Raw genomic sequence first — 18635 nt, 5'->3', positions numbered from 1 at the left:
CAACCAAATTCATCTAATCTTCTTCCTTAAATCCTTCCTTTTAGAAAAACACGACATTAGTGTTGTATAAAAGACCTTTATCTATAAAATAGAATTATAAATAAAAATGTTTTTTAATTTTAGTATATTTTATATATTTGGTATCCAAAATATTTGTATATATATAAAAAAAAGATAAATATTAATTTATTGATATATTTTACTTTTAGTATAATAAAATAATTACATTTTTAATATAACAATTTACTAAAAAATTTAACACTCCAAAATCTTCGAAGATCAGCATAACGTATTCAAGTGTTTCTGCTGACAAAACATGACTAGTATTTATGGAGGGCTAGCCAATAGAAAAATGTAATTGAGATACACACAAAGGGCTGATTCTGTCTTATCACCGACACCCATTGCAAAGTCAAAGACAAATGAGACACAAAAAACGCGGTTTCATTTTCATTTTCCAATGTTCATGCACACATCCAATACAGCTGTGATCATCAATAATATCAATTATATATTCTAATCTAAGGAACCTTTATACTTTTTTATTCAACATAAATTAAGTGTAAATTAATGTAGATCTATGCTACAGTCTTCACATTTTACTTGTCGTAATCTTAGATCCTCAGATGTCAAACAAAAAAAAATAAACATCCTCTTCTTCCTATGTCTTTGTGAACTCAAGTTTTAGTTTTTGTTTTGGTTCCAAGATTTTTTCTCTCCACTTCTTCTGGGAAGGTTCTTGGGTGCACCTGTCCTACGGATCCCTAAGAAAAGACCAGGTTTCTAAATTTAGATAGTGTCTAGAGATATCATTGGTATTGGATAAGTTTCTAGAAATGGAAAGTTCCAAGAACAACAGAGTGGAGAAAAGAGGGCACGAGCTAGTTGATGAGGATGACGATTCACAGCACCGTCTTACACATCCAAAGAAACCAAAACTACCCGGTTTAGCCAGGTATATTCAGTTTACTAATATTTCATCGCTCATCATCAGTTGCATTCTTTTAATTAGGTTATTTTGCTTCAAACTCCTGTTTCTTGTTTGAATTGATTTCCATTTGGGTGGTATCGTTAAGATTATTACTAGATCTTCGATATCATGATATCAGTTCCCAGATTAATGTTTTGCGCCTCTTAATTGCGAAACTAATTAATGTAAGATTTGTCATTGAGACTTTGAGAGGAATATCGAACTTTTATTGGAAGTGAAGATGACATTGGATGTAGCATTTTAGTGTTTCGACTAATTTGATGAATTTCCCAATCTGTTTCTCAATGTTGGTTATCTTCGATTTGCCGTACGCTAGTTGGTAGTTACTTTTTCTGCCTTTAAATACAAATTAAGTGACACTCACACCAATATATTACTCGAATCGTGTTTAGTGTGATTGTGGAAGCATTAAAGGTGGACAGTCTGCAGAGACTATGCTCATCTTTGGAACCTCTTCTCAGAAAAATTGTGAGTTACTTTTGCTTTCCTTATATTACATACAGCACAATTTTAACGTTTCTTTCTTTTTACCTGCAATGATGAAGCACTTTTCTGTACAATAGTGGACCCTTGAGCACTTCTTCAATGAAGAAGCGACGTTAAACTAGTGTGTGATATGTAATTTAGTTGCAGCCTTTGATTTAGATTTTCTTGCGTGAAAAAGAAAAGAAAAAGATATCATGATATGTACCTGAATTAGTAAAGATCCTATTAACCAAGATATATAAATGTGTTATAAGGTTAATATGTTAATCCTTCAAACACCATGACCTTGTAGGTCAGTGAAGAAGTGGAGCGTGCTTTGGCAAAATTGGGCCATGATAAATTGGCTGAAAGGTGTGTTTCCCTGTCAAATTGGATCTTGGAAAGTCTTGATTTCCAGTTATAAGTGTCTGTTTAGCAGGATACTGATAGCTGATGACTGATATTGAATTGAAAAATACCATACCTTATCCATGATTTAATCAATTACGTTGTGATTGTCAGATCTCAGCCACCGAGATTAGAAGGACCAGTGCCGAAGAATCTGCAGCTTCAGTTCAGAACAAAAATGCCGCCTCATTTGTTCACTGGGGGAAAGGTTGAGGGAGAGCAAGGATCTGCAATCCATGTTGTGTTAATGGATCCCAACAGTGGCAGTGTGGTTCATGTTGGACCAGAATCTGTTGCGAAATTGAATGTGGTGGTACTTGAAGGTGACTTCAATGAGGAAGTGGATGATGATTGGACAAAAGAGCACTTTGAAGGGCATGAAGTAAAGGAGCGTGATGGGAAAAGGCCACTTCTAACTGGAGATTTGCAGGTTACTCTGAAGGAAGGGGTAGGAACCTTAGGTGATCTTACTTTCACTGACAATTCTAGCTGGATAAGAAGCAGAAAATTCCGGCTTGGTGTTAAGGTTGCTCCTGGTTATTGCGAGGAGATTCGTATTCGTGAGGGAAAGACTGAAGCCTTTGCAGTTAAAGATCACAGAGGAGAACGTGAGTTTTCTACTAGTTCATGTTTTTTGCTTATGACTATTCAAACTTTGATATTTTAGCCAGATAACATGTTCATGAATGTTAACCTTCTGTATCCAGCTAAATACATAATGAACATATAAAATTTGTCTCTGTATAGGTTGTTTGTTTCCTTGCATAGTTTTTTAAGGCAACTAAACAAATTGTTTTCTTCAACTTGCAGTATACAAGAAACATTATCCACCTGCTTTGAATGATGAAGTTTGGAGATTGGATCGGATAGCTAAGGATGGGGCACTTCACAAAAAGTTGATTCAAGCAAAAATAGTAACTGTAGAAGATTTCCTACGACTTCTTGTCCGCGAGCCACAGAAGTTAAGAAGTGTAAGAACTCAATATCATTGTTCTCTTGTCCAAAATTTCCAAGTACTCATTTCTACAAACTTCACTATTTTCCATCTTTGTTGCAGATACTCGGTAGTGGAATGTCCAACAGAATGTGGGAGAGTACTGTGGAGCATGCCAAGACATGTGTCTTGGGTGGCAAGCTCTTTGTTTACTACACCGACGAAACCAATGCCGCTGGCATTGTATTCGACCATATATACCAGCTGAGAGGCCTCATTGCAGATGGCCAATTCTTCTCTTTGGAATCACTCACTCCAAATCAGAAGGTTAATTTTTCGTTAACTGAAAACACAATTTCTAGTATGTGATTGACATGTCTTGTAACTACATCAGCTCATTCATTCAGAGTTTGATTTACAGATGTCTGTGGATTCCCTGGTGAAGAAAGCATATGACAATTGGGAGCAAGTTGTAGAATATGATGGAAAAGTTTTAAATTCGCTCACTAATTCAAAAAAGGGATCAAGAGCTTTAGCCACTCAGATAATGAACCATAACAGTTTCCCAGAGCAGCAGTATTCCTCAGCAAAGAACAAGGTCTCATATGTCTCCTCTGAACCAAACCAACACTCGCAGATAACAAATAACTACTCAGCAAGTCCCGGTTTGGCAGACTATCTATTCGGGAGATCTGACAATCAGATGGTAGGCACATCTTTAACTGACTCTCAGATATCATTGAATGGCAGCATGAACTACATAACAGGTGAAAATCATGACAATGGTGGTGCTTATTTCGCTGGAGATTGGTCCCGACCAAGAAGTGGACAAGGGTTGGAAGACATTGTGGCAGAAGAACTCCGTCTGAGGAGTTCAGAGATGTTGGAGAGTGATGATATGCAGAGGTTACTTAAGACAATCAATGGTGGTCATTCTAATGAGGGTTGTTACACCTATAGCCTTCAGTATGAGCCTCAGATGTATCATTCATTCGGTGAGGATCAGGGAAAGCCTTCAGGGAAAGCTGTAGTGGGGTGGCTTAAGCTCAAAGCTGCTTTAAGGTGGGGCATTTTTATCAGAAAAAAAGCTGCAGAAAGGAGAGCACAACTCACTGAACTGAATTGAGTTATATGCTTCAAACTGCAACATTTTTAACTCATTTCATTTCTATCTGACAGACAATTGCTAGCTGATATTGCTTTTGGAATGTGACAAATTACAATGCATAGAACAATTTGAGAAAACAAATAAAAAAGGTTAAATAAGTTGTACAGATGTGGCATTCAAGGTTTGAATAGCAGTAACAAATAATTGGAAAACGCAACCTAAGACTTGCTTCAGCCGTAACAGACCATACAGCTTGTGAGATTATTATAGATATCAGGCAGCACTGTCATGTAACAGGCTCTCTTATTGTGGCATTTTGTTTGTTTTTCTATTTTTATTGTGTAATTTAGTTATGAATTCATTTTCGTTTCTTACTTTTTCATTAACTGATCAAGAGTCTGTATCTAATGGTTCTTGTTTTTTCATTATTTTCTGATATTGTACCATGACTTGTTTGTGAGCACTTACCAAATGTAATAAAATGAATTCTACTGAAGAATATTTGACAATTTATGTTTGCAAGACATTATTTTACTTCAAAAATCATCTTTTAATCTTTATAAAGAGTGGTACACTATTAAGAATCTTGTTAAAGGAAAATAAGTTTGACCAAAATAAGTGCACAAATGATCAAAATATTTGAATATAGTTAGATATTTGTGCAAATTATAATGTTACTTGTACCCTCTGTAATTTGTGCGTCTTTACTTCATTGCTTCATGCGTGGACACGAACCATGAAAAGGAATGGAAAATATGAGAAACCATATAAATATAATAGTAATAAAAGTAAGATGATAAGACCGATCTAATTTTTCACTTAAATGTGAAAAAAAGTAAAGAAAAAAAAAGTTACATAACATTTATATCTTTTATCATAATTTATGTTATAAATATTTTGGTAATATTTAAATTACATAATTGAAAATATAATCAATTATATTATATTATTATTTTCAATTATGTTTTTAACATAATTGAAAATAAAATGTGTATTTTATTACAATAAAAAATAAAAATAAAAAAATAAAAAATATTAATAATATATATATATATATATATATATATATATATATATATATGTGTGTGTGTGTGTGTATGTGTGTGTGTGTGTATTTTGTATATATTTTCATTTTTTTTCTATATATTTGTTTTCATTTACCGGCATCACTTTTTATCTTCTAAAAATGTAGGCAAAAAATACAATTTTCTTGATCCAATCCACTTAAAATTCATTTTATTGGATTTAGATTTCAATTTGATCTACATTTTACATATTTTATGAATTTGATATCTATTCTCTAAATCCAGATTTCAAATATGGATAATCCGAAAAATTCATTCCAAATTTTCAATCTAAATTTTTCAATCGGAACGAAATTTGGCCATTTTGGTATAGCCGACTTGCAACTGGAATTTAGTAGTATTCAGTCGAGTAGGCTTTCATTGAAATTTGGCCAAAGTTAGTCGAGTAGGCCCTGACTGAAATTTGGCCAAGTCGAAACTAGCCCAAATTTGGCTATATTCAGTCGAGTTAACCCTAGACAAAATTTGGCTGTATTCGGCCAAGTCAGTTGAGACTGAAATTTGGCCATATTTAGTTGTGTCGACCTCAGTCGAAATTCAATCACATTGGCCCCGACCAAAATTTAGCCAAGTCGGTCTTGACCTAAATTTGGCCATATTTGGTCGAGTCAGCCCCGAAATTGATATTTGGTTGTATTCAACGAAATTAGTCGTGACAAAAATTTGGTCGAGTAGCCCCTGACGCAAATTTGCCATATTTGGTCTAGTCAGGTTTGGCCAAAATTTGGTCATATTAGGTTAAATCGGCCGTGCCAGAAATTCTGCCAAATCCAGTCAAGTCGATCCCAACCGAAATTTTTTCGAGTTGGCCCTAATCCAAATTTGATCGTATTCGACCACACCATCCTCGATCGAAATTTTTAGAACATTCAATTTAAATTTCTTTTATAAAAAATGGATTATGAATTTTGAAATTGATCCAAATATTTAAATTTTGATTCAAATATTTGGATTTTAAAAAATCCAAACTAGTTCTCTTGAAAAAAATAGATTTGGATCAAAAATCTAATTTAATTATTTAAATCTAAAATGGACGTGAATTAGATTATTAAAAATTAATCCATAATCACCCGTATTCTCAACACAACAATACAGTGTGATGAGCTTTATCATAGCAACACAGGTAAAAAAATCAAAGATATCTTGATTGCTCCTCTTAAATACCAACCAAGTGAAAGTAAGAGAAAGAAAAAATGAGCATGTCACGGGGTAAATCAACTTTGAAAATGCGTACTCAATTGTTCATAGACATAGGGAAATATTTATAAGATACTTAATTACTAATTTAGTTCATATATTAAAATTTATGATTTATTTTAATTTTTATATTTTTTCTAATATTTATTAAAAGAGTTAATGTAACTTTTTTATTAAATTGGTCTTAATGTAGGTTGAAAGGTGAAAAAATCAAGGAATTTGATGAAAAATATCAGACAAATATTTAATTATCTCCTCATAAAGTGAAAATTTTAACTTAATTAAATTTTAATTGCATCACAAATTTTGATACATTCAATTGTGTCTTTAATAAATTTTTACAGTATATAAAATACTAACAAATTTTATATTTTTCAATAATTGAGTCTTTATATTTGAGTTTTCTATTAATCAGAAGTAACTATTATTTTGTCCTTTCAGTTTACAATAGTTGTTAAAGGAAGATGACGATGTCCCGTAATAGTTAATAGAAAAATTAATCCTGAAAACTAAAGTTAATATAATTTTTAATACTTAATAGACGATGAATTTATTATGAATTCAATTGAACATGTTTAAATTTATCAAACACTTAAAATTTAATTAAACCATTAAAATTTTTATACAAATACCTTAATTATTTTTTCTCATAGTTCTAAAATTAAAATATGATCATACCTGTTATATAGTCGATTATTTGCCCTACTTTTAATTAAAAAAAATGTATTTCAAAATGAACAAGATGATAAATGAATTAAACGGTTACTAAAGACCAACAGGTTGGAAATAAACTCCAAAGTGTAAAAGAGCGACTTTAGAAAGTAGCAAATCTTTGAGAGGAAAACGTTCTTCTCAAGAAAGTCATCTTACCTACTTCAACCATAAAAAGTGAAGTCTATGAAATGAAACCACCAAACTTTTAAGTTATCATATCATTTTTTTTCTTGAATTAAATATCATACCATGTCATTTTCACTAAATTAGTTCACTAAAGCAACACCATTATTATTTCAGTGCCAAACACTTTCGAAATCAATCTTGAAATGTATGTCATCATTTTTCTAATAGATTAAGGATTCTGGGATATTAAGAGCATTTAACCTTTTGTTAGCCCCCCCTAATTACATGAACTAAAGAGTTCAAAAGACATTCAAGACAAAATCATTGAACAATAAAACTCTAGTATTATAATATTATATGTCTGAACCTGATGTTCCTTGTTTTATATTTGTTTGGCTTTTTAAGGCAAAAGATAAAAAATGCAACAAACAAGGAAAGAAGTAATTGAACAATAATATATGTCTTAGAATGATGTTTCCTGTTTATATATTTGCTTGACATGAAGGAGGGAAAAGATCCAAAATACAACAAACAAATAAGTAGAAGTCATTGCATCCCCAATACAGGAGAGAATGAATTTGATTCCAATAAGCAACTTGAACATACATATGGGTTCCTTTTCTATTCTTCTAACATAATCTCATATACTATGAAGTGTCTATGACGACATTTACAAGAGGATACTATAGTTCATAGAAACCTCATCCAAAAGTCCATGAACTTAACTTTGGAATTAGTTATGTACTTGGCTAAATATTAAGTGGGATTTACTGGAAGGAAATCTCTTTCCCCTTGGCTTTCTACAAATCTTTCCCCAGCTTATGTACCCCATTTTCTCAATGGCAATTTCAGTGTCAATATCTAGTTCCTTCAAGTTCAAAAGCAAGTCTGTGATGTTAGAGGATGAACCACAAGACCTTCTCTTACCCCGTGCTACTACATTTCTGCCTGCACTTCTAAGACAGCCTGATGCTGAGGGAGTTCTTCTGGCAGCTTCCACGAGACCTCCAATGGTTTGAAGATCTTCGGTCACCTCATACCGAGACAAAGAAGCAAGGCTTGGGAGAATGTCACTTTGGAAGTCATTCCCCCGCCTCCTCCTGTTTGTTCGGCACTTTCTTGGTTGACTTGGTGAAGTAGATACACCTTCTTGCTCATTTTGGCCACTACTCTTGTAGTGGCAATAATCTAGGTCCTTGGTGTCAGACAAATTTAAGGACATGAACTCAAAGTAATCAAAGTCAGCAGGCAGAAAGTCCTCAAGATCCTTAATGGCACAATTCAAATCCTCCTTAACCTCATACTCTGGATGATTGACTACTGTAGAAACAATTCCAGCAAACCAGTGGAGAGAACCAGTTATAGAAGGTTCAGATGATGGGCAATTTGTTATTTGGATACCATCATAGGTCAAAGCTTCTGATATGGAAATCAAAGCCTTGGCTGCAATTCTGGTTTGCTCTTCTCGTGCTTCTGGAACCTCCTGCTCCTGCCCTGCCAATGGCAACATCTCAAACTGGTTTTCATCAGATTCTCCTCTGGGTGGAGAACATTCCTTGTTTTCCGGACTTGAAGGAGCTTGTAAATCAATATCAATTGGCATATTTTCATCTTCATTTGTGCATGAATTTAGGTCAAGAATACCTGATGAATGCTTGTGCTTCTTTTCATTCTTCATGTATTCACTGACAGATGCTTGTTCGCCCATGTCAGGATAACCATCAGAAGGAAAATTTACATTGGATATCTTATTAATTTCTTCAATCCTATGATCTGTGGACAGGCTCTGGACGACTTTGGGTGTCTGAGGTTTTCCATTAAGGTCAAATGCAAGAGTCCTGTCTCTAAACAGGTCACTTTTCTGAACCTTATTCAACTCCAAAGGATTCAGAAAGGAAGAATCAATAAGGGTTGAGGCTTGACATTCATCAGTGGGGTTGACCTTGGGTACAGGCTTTTCTTTAAGCCAAGACAACCTTGAATCCTGAAATTTATCATATTCACCTGTAATCCGAATGCTTTGAAATTCTGCAGTTTTTGTTTCAGAAGAACCAACAGGCATAACATTCAGGTTTATGCCGACAGTCTCCGCATATTCTGAATCCTTAACATACTTCCAAAGCTCCTGGCCAGCTGACGATGGACCACGATTATCACAGTAGTTTGGATCATCAGCATTAATTGATGGTGGACCCAACAGATTGGACCTGTTGCAAAATTTGCTGTGAAGACAGTTTTGAGAATCTGAATTAGAGCCAGATGCAATACTTTTCCATAAGACTGATGGTGAAATCCTAGAACTTTTCAGGTCAGACTCAGAAACAAGCTGATGTGAAGAACATGGGCATGAAGAATAGCTTGGTCCAAGCCAGACACCACTGGTGGGATTATGCGTTCCAGTAAAGCTATCCCTATCCGTTCTCAGTCCCGGGACAATTTGATGTGTGGAATGAAAACATGAAGAGTTGTTAACTTGTTTCAGCTTCTTACTTATGGATTCAATTGAAACAAATTGGCTTTCTGTATCATTAAATATAGCAAGGGAACCCAAGTCACTACAGTTTTTCCCTGTAAAATTAACAATTAATTATATCAGAAAAATGTATATCAAAACAAGATATGTATTACAATAATTACAAGGCAATCTCAGAGACAAGTTCTCACCAGAACCAGTACCCAAGGTCAGCCGTCCATGTTTTGTCCCCTGGTTTAGTAGTGGGGGATCTGAACAAGCTTGGAGATCCTGTTTTCTTTCCAAATTCTGGATCACATCATTGGGAAAACTATGAGAACCCGGTCTAATTCTCCTGGTCATATCATGAAAGGTATAGTTTTTGTGATGGATTGACGCACCAAAATCATCAGACTTCACACCTGTCTCTTCTTCAAGCTTAAATGGCACATTTAAGTCAGAAAAACCATTAAAGTTAAATGGTTTCTCAACAGTGTTATAAACAGCCTTAGAAATTCCATTTAAAGTATAAGTTGACAGTGCAAGCTCTTTGATAACCCTTTCATTTTCACAAGATTCACTATCAATGTATACATCAGCTGGAAGTTGAAGATCCAATATTTTCTTACCAACTTTTCTGTAAGCTGATACTGACAGTGTAGGATCTTTCGGAGATTCTATGATTGCAGCTGGGGCAGGAGCAGAAAGAGGAGTAGGACGTAATTGCCTGCTCTTTTCTTGCATAGAAGCCAATGGTAACTGGATGCCTTCAGCATTTAAAATAGATGATTGACTAGTGAACCCATGCAAGTTTTGTGAGTAATATAAAGAGGAACTTGACGATGATGTCTCCAACCTTATAGTATGTTTATGTAACTCGATCCTTTTAATTTCATCCATTAATTCTCTTTGTTTCTGGTAAATACGGTGAAGCTCATGAATCTGAACAGCAAGGCACAGGCCAGAGTTATTAAAAAATACAGCTAAATCTTTATGAATATCCAAGAATATTCAAGAACAGTTTACCACAAACAACAAACCTCCACAATGTTATCTTTATTTTGGATGAAATAAGGATGGAAGTAAAATCTTTTATAAATATACATGGTGAAATGAATGAATTTGACAAAATTTTTAGAATAATTTGCTTTTCCAAATAAGATTCTTATTTTGCTCCCCACTTTTATCAATAAAAAAACAAATATGATTAACATTCTTCTCATAGAACCTAATACTGACCCAAACATGTTACAAATTACAATGGAACCTCTTACTGCCATTTCAAAACGCCTCAGAGTCTAGCTAGAGTTACACAACTTCAGGACTTCAGGTACCAGCAGATGATAAATGTTTAATCTTGTGTTTGACGAAGACTGAAATAGGAAAGCTTATGAAAATTATTAATTTGTGTAGATAATGGGTCATACTTTCTCACATGAAGATGTTTGCCCTTCAACACTAATTATACTTATAATAAAAATACAAAAAAATTATTTTTGGCAGCTATATGCAGAAAAGATAAACACAATGAAACCATGAAGCTAACATACTTGGTCCCTGAATATGGCCTCATGCTTGAGTATTGTCTGTTTCAGAAGTTCCTTGTTGTAACCTAAAAGATGACATGTTGATGACAACGGCGAGGATCCAAGTCCATAACAGTCATCCTCACGTTCACCAGTATAATTAGATGAGGTCCATGTGCTGCCTTCTGCACTGAAGACAAGATCCCTCGGGGAATGATATCCTTGGATAAAACCATTGTTTTGCCTGTTTGCACTCATGCCCAAAAGTGCCATAGATGACAATGCAGAGATTTCAATGACACAAGATATTATAAAGTATCCTCATTTTTAAGGGAATGAAAACCTGCAATCAAAACAAAAATAAATTGATTATTACTTAAATAATAATTTAAGAGAAATATTTGATAAATAATAAAAAAATACAGTTTAAGCCCAGACACCTTCTTTACTCTGCCTTATATAGGTTTTTATTTATTGAGAATACAAGATTGTTCACTAAGGAGAAAACTGATTGCTCCAACTAATATATATGTAATGTGCACCCAAAAATAGAATAATTAGATTTAATTGGACTGTTTTGTAAACTGCTCACATGACCCACAAGGGAATTCCATTCTACAGATAAATTTATCTGACAAAAAATTGTGAAGACGGAATAATTCTAGATCATGACATTTCCATATGATGTCATAGTAATGAAGACCTGCAAAGAAATGTGAGTCCATCTGCACAACAAGAAAATAAAAATTACCACAAGCCAACTTTAATCATAGTCTTCTACACTATTTTTCACTTTGACATCAAATTTTAAGCACTCGTGAGGAATATACATTGCACACATTTAAGCTAATATAGTATTATTTTACATAAATCTATCGACAACAGATTACTAAACGTCACCAAAAGAAATCAATCTCGTCAAGCAGTATATATTGTCAGAGAATAATTTGGCCCCAAACAATCCTCTCCACCTAAAAATGAAAATATATAGGTTACATGACAAACAGGTGAATAATAGACAAGAGTCTATAACCGTCTTCACAAAGAGAAATGGTGAACACATGTAATACTATGCAAGAGGGGCAGAAATTAAATTTCTTTCATCATGTCCCTCAAAAAGAAAACGTTTGAACTGTTAAGAAAGAATTTGGTTCCGGTAAAAGCATTTTCTAAACGGACAACAGAAAGAAATACAAAACTACCTTGCTTGGAGAAGCATTTAAAATTGAAGTTGATAAGCACAAGACCCAGAAACAAATAACCAATTTTGTCACAATTGGCTCAAAAAGGGAATTGGTACTTTTAAGTTATGATAGATATCAAATGTTTTTACGTCAACAATCCACAAAAGAGTGCAAATGTTTCCTAACCAGAAATTAAAAAAACCTGAAATCAACACTCACAAGTATCATTGAACAGGGGAAGAAGAGCACTGTGCCTACACTATTAATGATAATCAAAAAGAACATATAATGATAAGCACAGCATAAACTACAGGACAAGCACAGAAGCACCAAGAGCGATCAAAAGATTTTTCTGAACGAGATAGAGTTAGGCCAAATGTTATGGTATCAAGTCAATCAGAAAATTCTGAGACAAATCTCACAGGCAAATCATCTTTTGCAATCAGAATCAGATGCTCCAGACAAGGGTATCAAATCCATCCATCAGATGACCCAGCCAACGACACAAAAAAAAACAAACAAAACGAAATAAAATAAACAAGTATTTATTCTCAAAAACTGAAAGAAGTCCATCAAAACATTTCATGTACGAAAAAAGTAACAGGAAGAATACTTAAGAGTAACCCATTCACAAAAAAACACAAAAAACTTGCAAGGAAGGTAGACAACTTAACCCGATTACATTAATCACTAAAACACATAGCTCAGTGTGAAAAGAACAAAAAATACAGTCAAATTCAACACTTGAAGGAAGAAGCCACTGAAAAGTAGTACAGAGAAGAAAATTTTATAACAAAACAAATGGGAAATTGAAGAAGAAAATGTTGAAGAAACATGACATCATTATAGAGAAAAAAAAATGAAGTGACTCACTCACCCGATGAGTCATTGTTTGAAGGTAGTGGAAACGTTGGAGAAAAAGATGAAGGAGAAGAAAGGCATTAATGTTGAAGCGAAAAGAGAGCGACCCAGAAGAGGTTGGGAATCAAAAAGTGATCTTTTGCTTTTTGAGATGCCTTAGAAAAGCAGAAAAGAATGGGGATTTGGATCCGCAGTGCTGGGCCATTCTCTCAATGAAGATTTTGCTTTCACTCAGAGAGAGAGAGAAAGAGGAAAAACCTCAAAATGAAACCCACAAAACAAACGAAATTTACATCAAATTGGAAATTAAAGTTGTCAATAACTTGTCTCTCTCTTCTCCGTCTCTTTCTCATTAATGTTTTTGCTTATTACAAGTTGTTTTTCTTTAATACTCCCTCCATTTTTTATTTATTTGAGTTTAAAGTCTTTAGATTAAGAAAAACAATTACTCCAACATAATAATAACATCTTTTATGGTCAATTTTATTAACATAGTTCTATTCTATTTCATAATTCTTATTAATATGTCACTAACTATTATGAGAGAATAATATTTATTTGGGAACAAAATTGAAATATAAATTATGAAAAACTGAAAAATCAATGAAAAGATAAATATTAAAACAACCATTATAAAAATTTAAAGAGTAGATAGTAAAGAATGTGTTGTTTCTATCCAAACAACTCACGAAAAAACATTTATCAGATGTAGTTTTATCTAAATGATTGGACATTTTTTTTAATTAATCAGTGATCACAATATTTTGAAAATATTTTACTTTTTAGTGTTCAACGCAATATGATACGAGAAAAGAATAAACCAACAAGTTTGGATGTCGTTTAACAAATTATTTACATAAAACCGTTATTACTAAATAAAAACATAAAAAGTTTATTATTTATCTATAACTATATATAAAGGGGATTCCCTGTCCACATTTTATAATTTCAACTTTACCCTTTATAATTTAATTATTTATTAAATTTTTAAAAATTAATGGTTATTTGTACAAGTTTTTATAAAATTATTTACTTATCTCCTTTTTCTTTTTTTCTCTTACTATTCATCAACAGTTATTTTTCTCTTATTTTTTCCGTACATTTTATTTTATTTTTTATAAATATACTTTTATTTTATTTATTAACTTAATAACATTACAACATCATCAATTATTAATATAATTCAAAAAAATTTGTACACACAGGCGCGATAGCGCCTGTGTTTACACTAGTTCTTAATAAAAAGGATGAAAACCATCAAAATGAAGTTAAATTTAATTGAAAGACGTGTGTTGTCGTGATAAAAATATGCAAATATTAATGATAGATGTTATCTATTTTGTGGAAAATAATAATTTTTTCATCAATTTTACAGACATTTTTAAGCATAATTAGAACCTTTTTATAAATGATAATTTTCTTTAAATTTTGTTAATAAAGATTGTTTGTTTAAAATAAGGTAAATTAAATTTAAGCGTGATAATAATAGAAAAAGGTAATAGCATTATTTAAAGTTGTTTTGTAGAGTCCTAGTTATTGCAAGAAGGAATGATTGAGAAACAATGTTTCTAAAACTACCTTGATGTTTCCAATTCAATATTTTAATTGAGTTTGGATTGTTACATTCTGTTTGGAATATTGTTATTTTGATGTGTGGGAAGTGCAGGAGTGAGGAGTGGGTCCCTTATACTAATTTTGATGTTTGGAATATAACCGCCTATTATAAACGCTCCTACACTTCCAACCATTATTGCAACCATATTCTTTCTCCCTCACGCCATCAAAATCAAATAACCTTCTTCTCTTTCTCGTAAAATATTAAAAATCTTTTTTTTTTCATTTTTTAAATAACATTTAGTATTTTTAAATTTTTTTAACTAGATTCTTTATGTAGATATAATAATTTAATTCCTTGGATGTTTTAAAATAAAAAATTATCCAAATAATTTAAATTTAGAAACTAATTTAGAACCAAATAGTTAAAACTTTAACTAATGCTATATATTAATTTAAACTCTAATTTACATACCAATTATAATTTTTTGTTGATAATGGAGACTACTTTAGATATTAATAATTTTTAATTTATAAAATAACATTTAACTTAATTATACAGTAATTAATTATTTTAGTCTAAAATTGATTATTAATTAATATTTTTCTTATAGTTTAAGAGAAAATATTTCTTAGATATGCAAAAAAAAGATATTTATATATATATATATATATATATATATATATATATATATATATATATATATTATATTTGTAGATTTCTTTTTATAATAAATTACATAGGTTTTTGAATTAAAAAAGTAATTCTAATCATTTAAATGTAATTTATTTTAAGAAAATAATAAATTATATGATATATTTGATTATGTTATTTTTTTTATAAATAAAATAAAATTTATTATAAAAACTATTTGTTATTTGCTGTATTTAAACTTTATTCGGGTTGTATATCATTATTTTTGTTATTAATGTGAAATTACTTTTGTTGTTAATATAAATAATTGTTGTGTATCATTATTTTTGTTATTAATGTGAAATTAAAAAAAATTAAAAAAAAAATCAAGAGTTGACACATAGCATATACTGTTCAGAAAAATTAATTATTTAAATACTGTTAGTTAAAAGGACCAAATTAACCAAAATTTGACGAAAATAAATATCTAATTGAACACAAAATGAAAATGAAAACTAAATTGAATAAAAACAACAAAAATAGGACCAAATATATATTTAAGCCTAGAAATTGTTGTTTAGGGTGATATGAATGTGTAAAGCAAAGTTGAGAGATGAAAAAGTTGGCTTGTAAAAGGGCATAAACAATCCATACCAAAAATCACGTAAGCTCCTTCAATGAGAAGGAGATAGAAGAAAATATGTAAAGTATGTGTTTGGATAGAAATCAAAATATTAGGACAAAGATAGAGTCGTCAAAATGAGTTATAACTCGTGAGCTAACCTGGCTCATCACGGGTTCGGATCGGGTTGAGTTAAAAAAAAATTACAAATTTCAGTACAGGTTAAAAATGAACCCAACCCACTAAGAACCTGGCTCATTCGGGTTGAACCCGTGATGAGCCGGGTTGGCTCACCAACCTCAATAAATTTTAAATATTAAATTTATATATATATATATATATATATATGCATATATTATATATATTATATATATTATATATGTATATTATATATATATATATATATTATATTATAATATATATATATATATATATATTATATATAGATTATATATGTATATATTATATTATATATATATATATATATACATATATATTATATTATAATATATATTATATATATATATAGATTATATATGTATATATTATATTATATATATATATATATATTATATATAGGTATATTATATTATATTATATATTATATATATATATATATATTTTTTTTTTGTTAGTGAGTCTGTTTTTAGTTTTGGTTCTCATGCGCTAACTAAATATTGTTTTTTTATTTTTTTAGAGAATGTTGAGACACTCATTTTAACACAAAATTGATTGTATGGTTTTGAACTAACAGGTAACATTATTGTTAATGTTGTAAAATTAATTTAATTATTTAATACTTAATCTTTTAATATTATTAGTTAATATTATTTTTGTCTTGTTTTATTATAGATGGGGATAAAGAAGATGCTTCAAGAGATGAAAATGTTGTGGATTTATTCATTCAAGATTCTAATATTGTAGTTTGATAAGTGACAATAATGATTTGATGTTAGATGGTAATTTATATTTTTGTGATTTTTGGTTTGTATTTGGAGTTTAACATAATTTGGGATTTTATTTGGATTGTATTGAAGTTTATTTAGATTTTAATCGGAATTATAATTTAGTTTTCTTAAGATTGAAGAAAAAAAATTGTGTTTTTTTTTAATTAAGCGAGTGAGCCAACCCGTTTAACCCGCCAACCCGTGGTGGGTCGGGTCGGGTTCTAATTTTGTTGACTTGCTAATAAGTGAGCCGGGTTGGGTTGACCCACTAAGTAACCAACCCGTCGCGGGCCGAGCCAGATTAGGTCGGGTGATCCGTTTTGACAGTTCTAGACAAAGATAAGAACATTGGATTTGTTTTCCATTACCAACCATGATTCAAATTTTAACACACGATAAATTTAAATTAAATTTAAATTTTGAAGTGTGACTTTTAAAACGATGTTAAGGTTTAATGGAAGGAAACACGTTAAATTAAAAAAAAACTCAATTAAATAAATATATATATATATATATATATATATATATATATAAATAAATCAAATCAATCAATCTATAGAAAACAAATTTCTAATCAAATCATATATTTAAATAAATTAGATTGGGATAAGAATAACAAGGCAAACTCTATCACACTAGTCCCCTACCAAATAAACATAAATGAATCATAATTTTATTCTATTAATTCATCTGATTAATCTAATAGGACAACTAGCCACTCTATGGATTAGTTCTACCACTCCATCTTTTAAAAGAATTAAAAGTAAAAAGATTATAATAAATATTTAAGTTTAAAGTTTTTTCTTTTGATATTTCTGAGATTTTCATATTTTTAAAAATCAAAATATTTGCTTATTATTATTGGTAATAATAAATTAAAAGAAGAAAACAAAATTCATATATTCAGCGATCAAAGTTGTATCGATTCACCACTAAATAATTAAAAAGTATGTTAATTGATGGAATGGAAGGTGACCCATTATAATCAAACCCTCAATTAAATATAAAATCACTGTTCCAAGTTAATTCTGTCTTATCATACTCAGATATGGTTGTTGGATTCTATATTAAGTCGCTTTGGGTTTGAAACACCACCATTTTTATTACAAAACCCAATTAATTTGAAACCTTTACGATTTATATTCTAATATTTCAAAATTTGAATTTCATAGGGGATTTGAGACTTAAAAAAAAAATAAAGAAAGAAAAGTGAAAAATGATATTGTTTAAATTATGAGTGTCTTTGGACTATGGAATACAAGTGAGATGGCTAGAGATTAAGAGAAAAATGTTCGAAACTGAATTAATACAAGAGAAATTTATAATTGATTTTATTGATCTTGATATATTTTTTATAATATTTAGGAATACATATTGTATAATTGTTTTTTAAAACAAAAATGGAATAAGATTTTTGAGTAAATGTATAAAATAAATAAAAATTTATGGTTTTTTTTTAAATTTATTTGCTAATCTCGATTTCATAATTAGTTCTAATTATTTTTAGTTTATTTCAAAAATATTCTTAATTATTTGATAATCTCGATTTCATAGTTTTTAAATCATTTGTAAAAACAAGAAGGTTGAATAAACTATCACGATAGAGTTAGTGAACATAATATTACAAGAGACATCTTGTTGCGGTCATATTTGATCATGTGTTTTAATATATGAAAATGTCAATTAATTGAAATGTTACTTTTTATGACCCATAACATAAATTTTTTTGTATGTGATAATTATGCAAAATTGCAGGCGCACATGCACATAATGTTAAATTTTTTTTATTAATATTCAAACTACTTGTATTTCTAAGATCGTGATCCT

The 18635-nt window shown here is 30.7% G+C and overlaps 2 protein-coding genes across 9 annotated transcripts; one reads left to right on the top strand and one right to left on the bottom strand.

Annotated features, from left to right (window-relative positions):
- Window positions 1–546: 546 nt before the first annotated feature.
- LOC114163398 (calmodulin-binding protein 60 E-like) lies at window positions 547–4415 on the top strand. Of its 3 annotated transcripts, XM_085666965.1 has the most exons (8): window positions 547–955; window positions 1384–1459; window positions 1770–1828; window positions 1979–2472; window positions 2675–2835; window positions 2922–3125; window positions 3220–3860; window positions 3978–4415. In XM_085666965.1, exons 1-8 carry the CDS (start codon window positions 837–839, stop codon window positions 4009–4011), a joined length of 1788 nt encoding a protein of 595 aa, XP_085523091.1. In that variant the 5' UTR covers window positions 547–836; the 3' UTR covers window positions 4012–4415. The 3 variants fall into 3 exon arrangements, with proteins under 3 accessions (XP_085523091.1, XP_027903512.1, XP_027903514.1); XM_028047711.2 differs by having other exon boundaries at window positions 548–955; window positions 3220–4415; XM_028047713.2 differs by lacking the exons at window positions 547–955; window positions 1770–1828 and having other exon boundaries at window positions 1378–1459; window positions 3220–4415.
- A 3072-nt stretch (window positions 4416–7487) lies between these two features.
- Window positions 7488–13335, bottom strand: LOC114163289 (uncharacterized). 6 transcript variants are annotated; one of them, XM_028047512.2, is made up of 5 exons: window positions 13068–13330; window positions 11599–11731; window positions 11031–11349; window positions 9693–10422; window positions 7488–9596 (listed from the first exon to the last, which is right to left on the bottom strand). In XM_028047512.2, exons 3-5 carry the CDS (start codon window positions 11277–11279, stop codon window positions 7762–7764), a joined length of 2814 nt encoding a protein of 937 aa, XP_027903313.2. In that variant the 5' UTR covers window positions 11280–11349; window positions 11599–11731; window positions 13068–13330; the 3' UTR covers window positions 7488–7761. The 6 variants fall into 6 exon arrangements, with proteins under 6 accessions (XP_027903313.2, XP_027903312.2, XP_085523157.1 ...); XM_028047511.2 differs by lacking the exon at window positions 11599–11731 and having other exon boundaries at window positions 13068–13335; XM_085667031.1 differs by lacking the exons at window positions 11599–11731; window positions 13068–13330 and adding an exon at window positions 12410–13017.
- Between the last annotated feature and the right edge of the window lie 5300 nt (window positions 13336–18635).

Source organism: Vigna unguiculata, chromosome 9 (genome assembly GCF_037176805.1).
Source record: "Vigna unguiculata cultivar grain cowpea cultivar isolate G323 ecotype 2 chromosome 9, ASM3717680v1, whole genome shotgun sequence".
NCBI lineage: Eukaryota > Viridiplantae > Streptophyta > Magnoliopsida > Fabales > Fabaceae > Vigna > Vigna unguiculata.
The sequence above is the reverse complement of the archived record's forward strand: the minus strand, read 5'-3'. Positions and strand labels throughout refer to the sequence as shown.

Coding starts and splice junctions, on each gene's coding strand:
- LOC114163398 (XM_028047711.2), top strand. CDS start 837: ATGGAAAGTTCCAAGAACAACAGAGTGGAGAAAAGAGGGCACGAGCTA. Junction 1,460..1,769: donor AACCTCTTCTCAGAAAAATT/GTGAGTTACTTT, acceptor ATGACCTTGTAG/GTCAGTGAAGAAGTGGAGCG. Junction 2,473..2,674: donor TAAAGATCACAGAGGAGAAC/GTGAGTTTTCTA, acceptor TTCAACTTGCAG/TATACAAGAAACATTATCCA.
- LOC114163289 (XM_028047511.2), bottom strand. CDS start 11,279: ATGGCACTTTTGGGCATGAGTGCAAACAGGCAAAACAATGGTTTTATC. Junction 10,423..11,030: donor AGGCCATATTCAGGGACCAA/GTATGTTAGCTT, acceptor CTTGCTGTTCAG/ATTCATGAGCTTCACCGTAT. Junction 9,597..9,692: donor GACCTTGGGTACTGGTTCTG/GTGAGAACTTGT, acceptor TTAATTTTACAG/GGAAAAACTGTAGTGACTTG.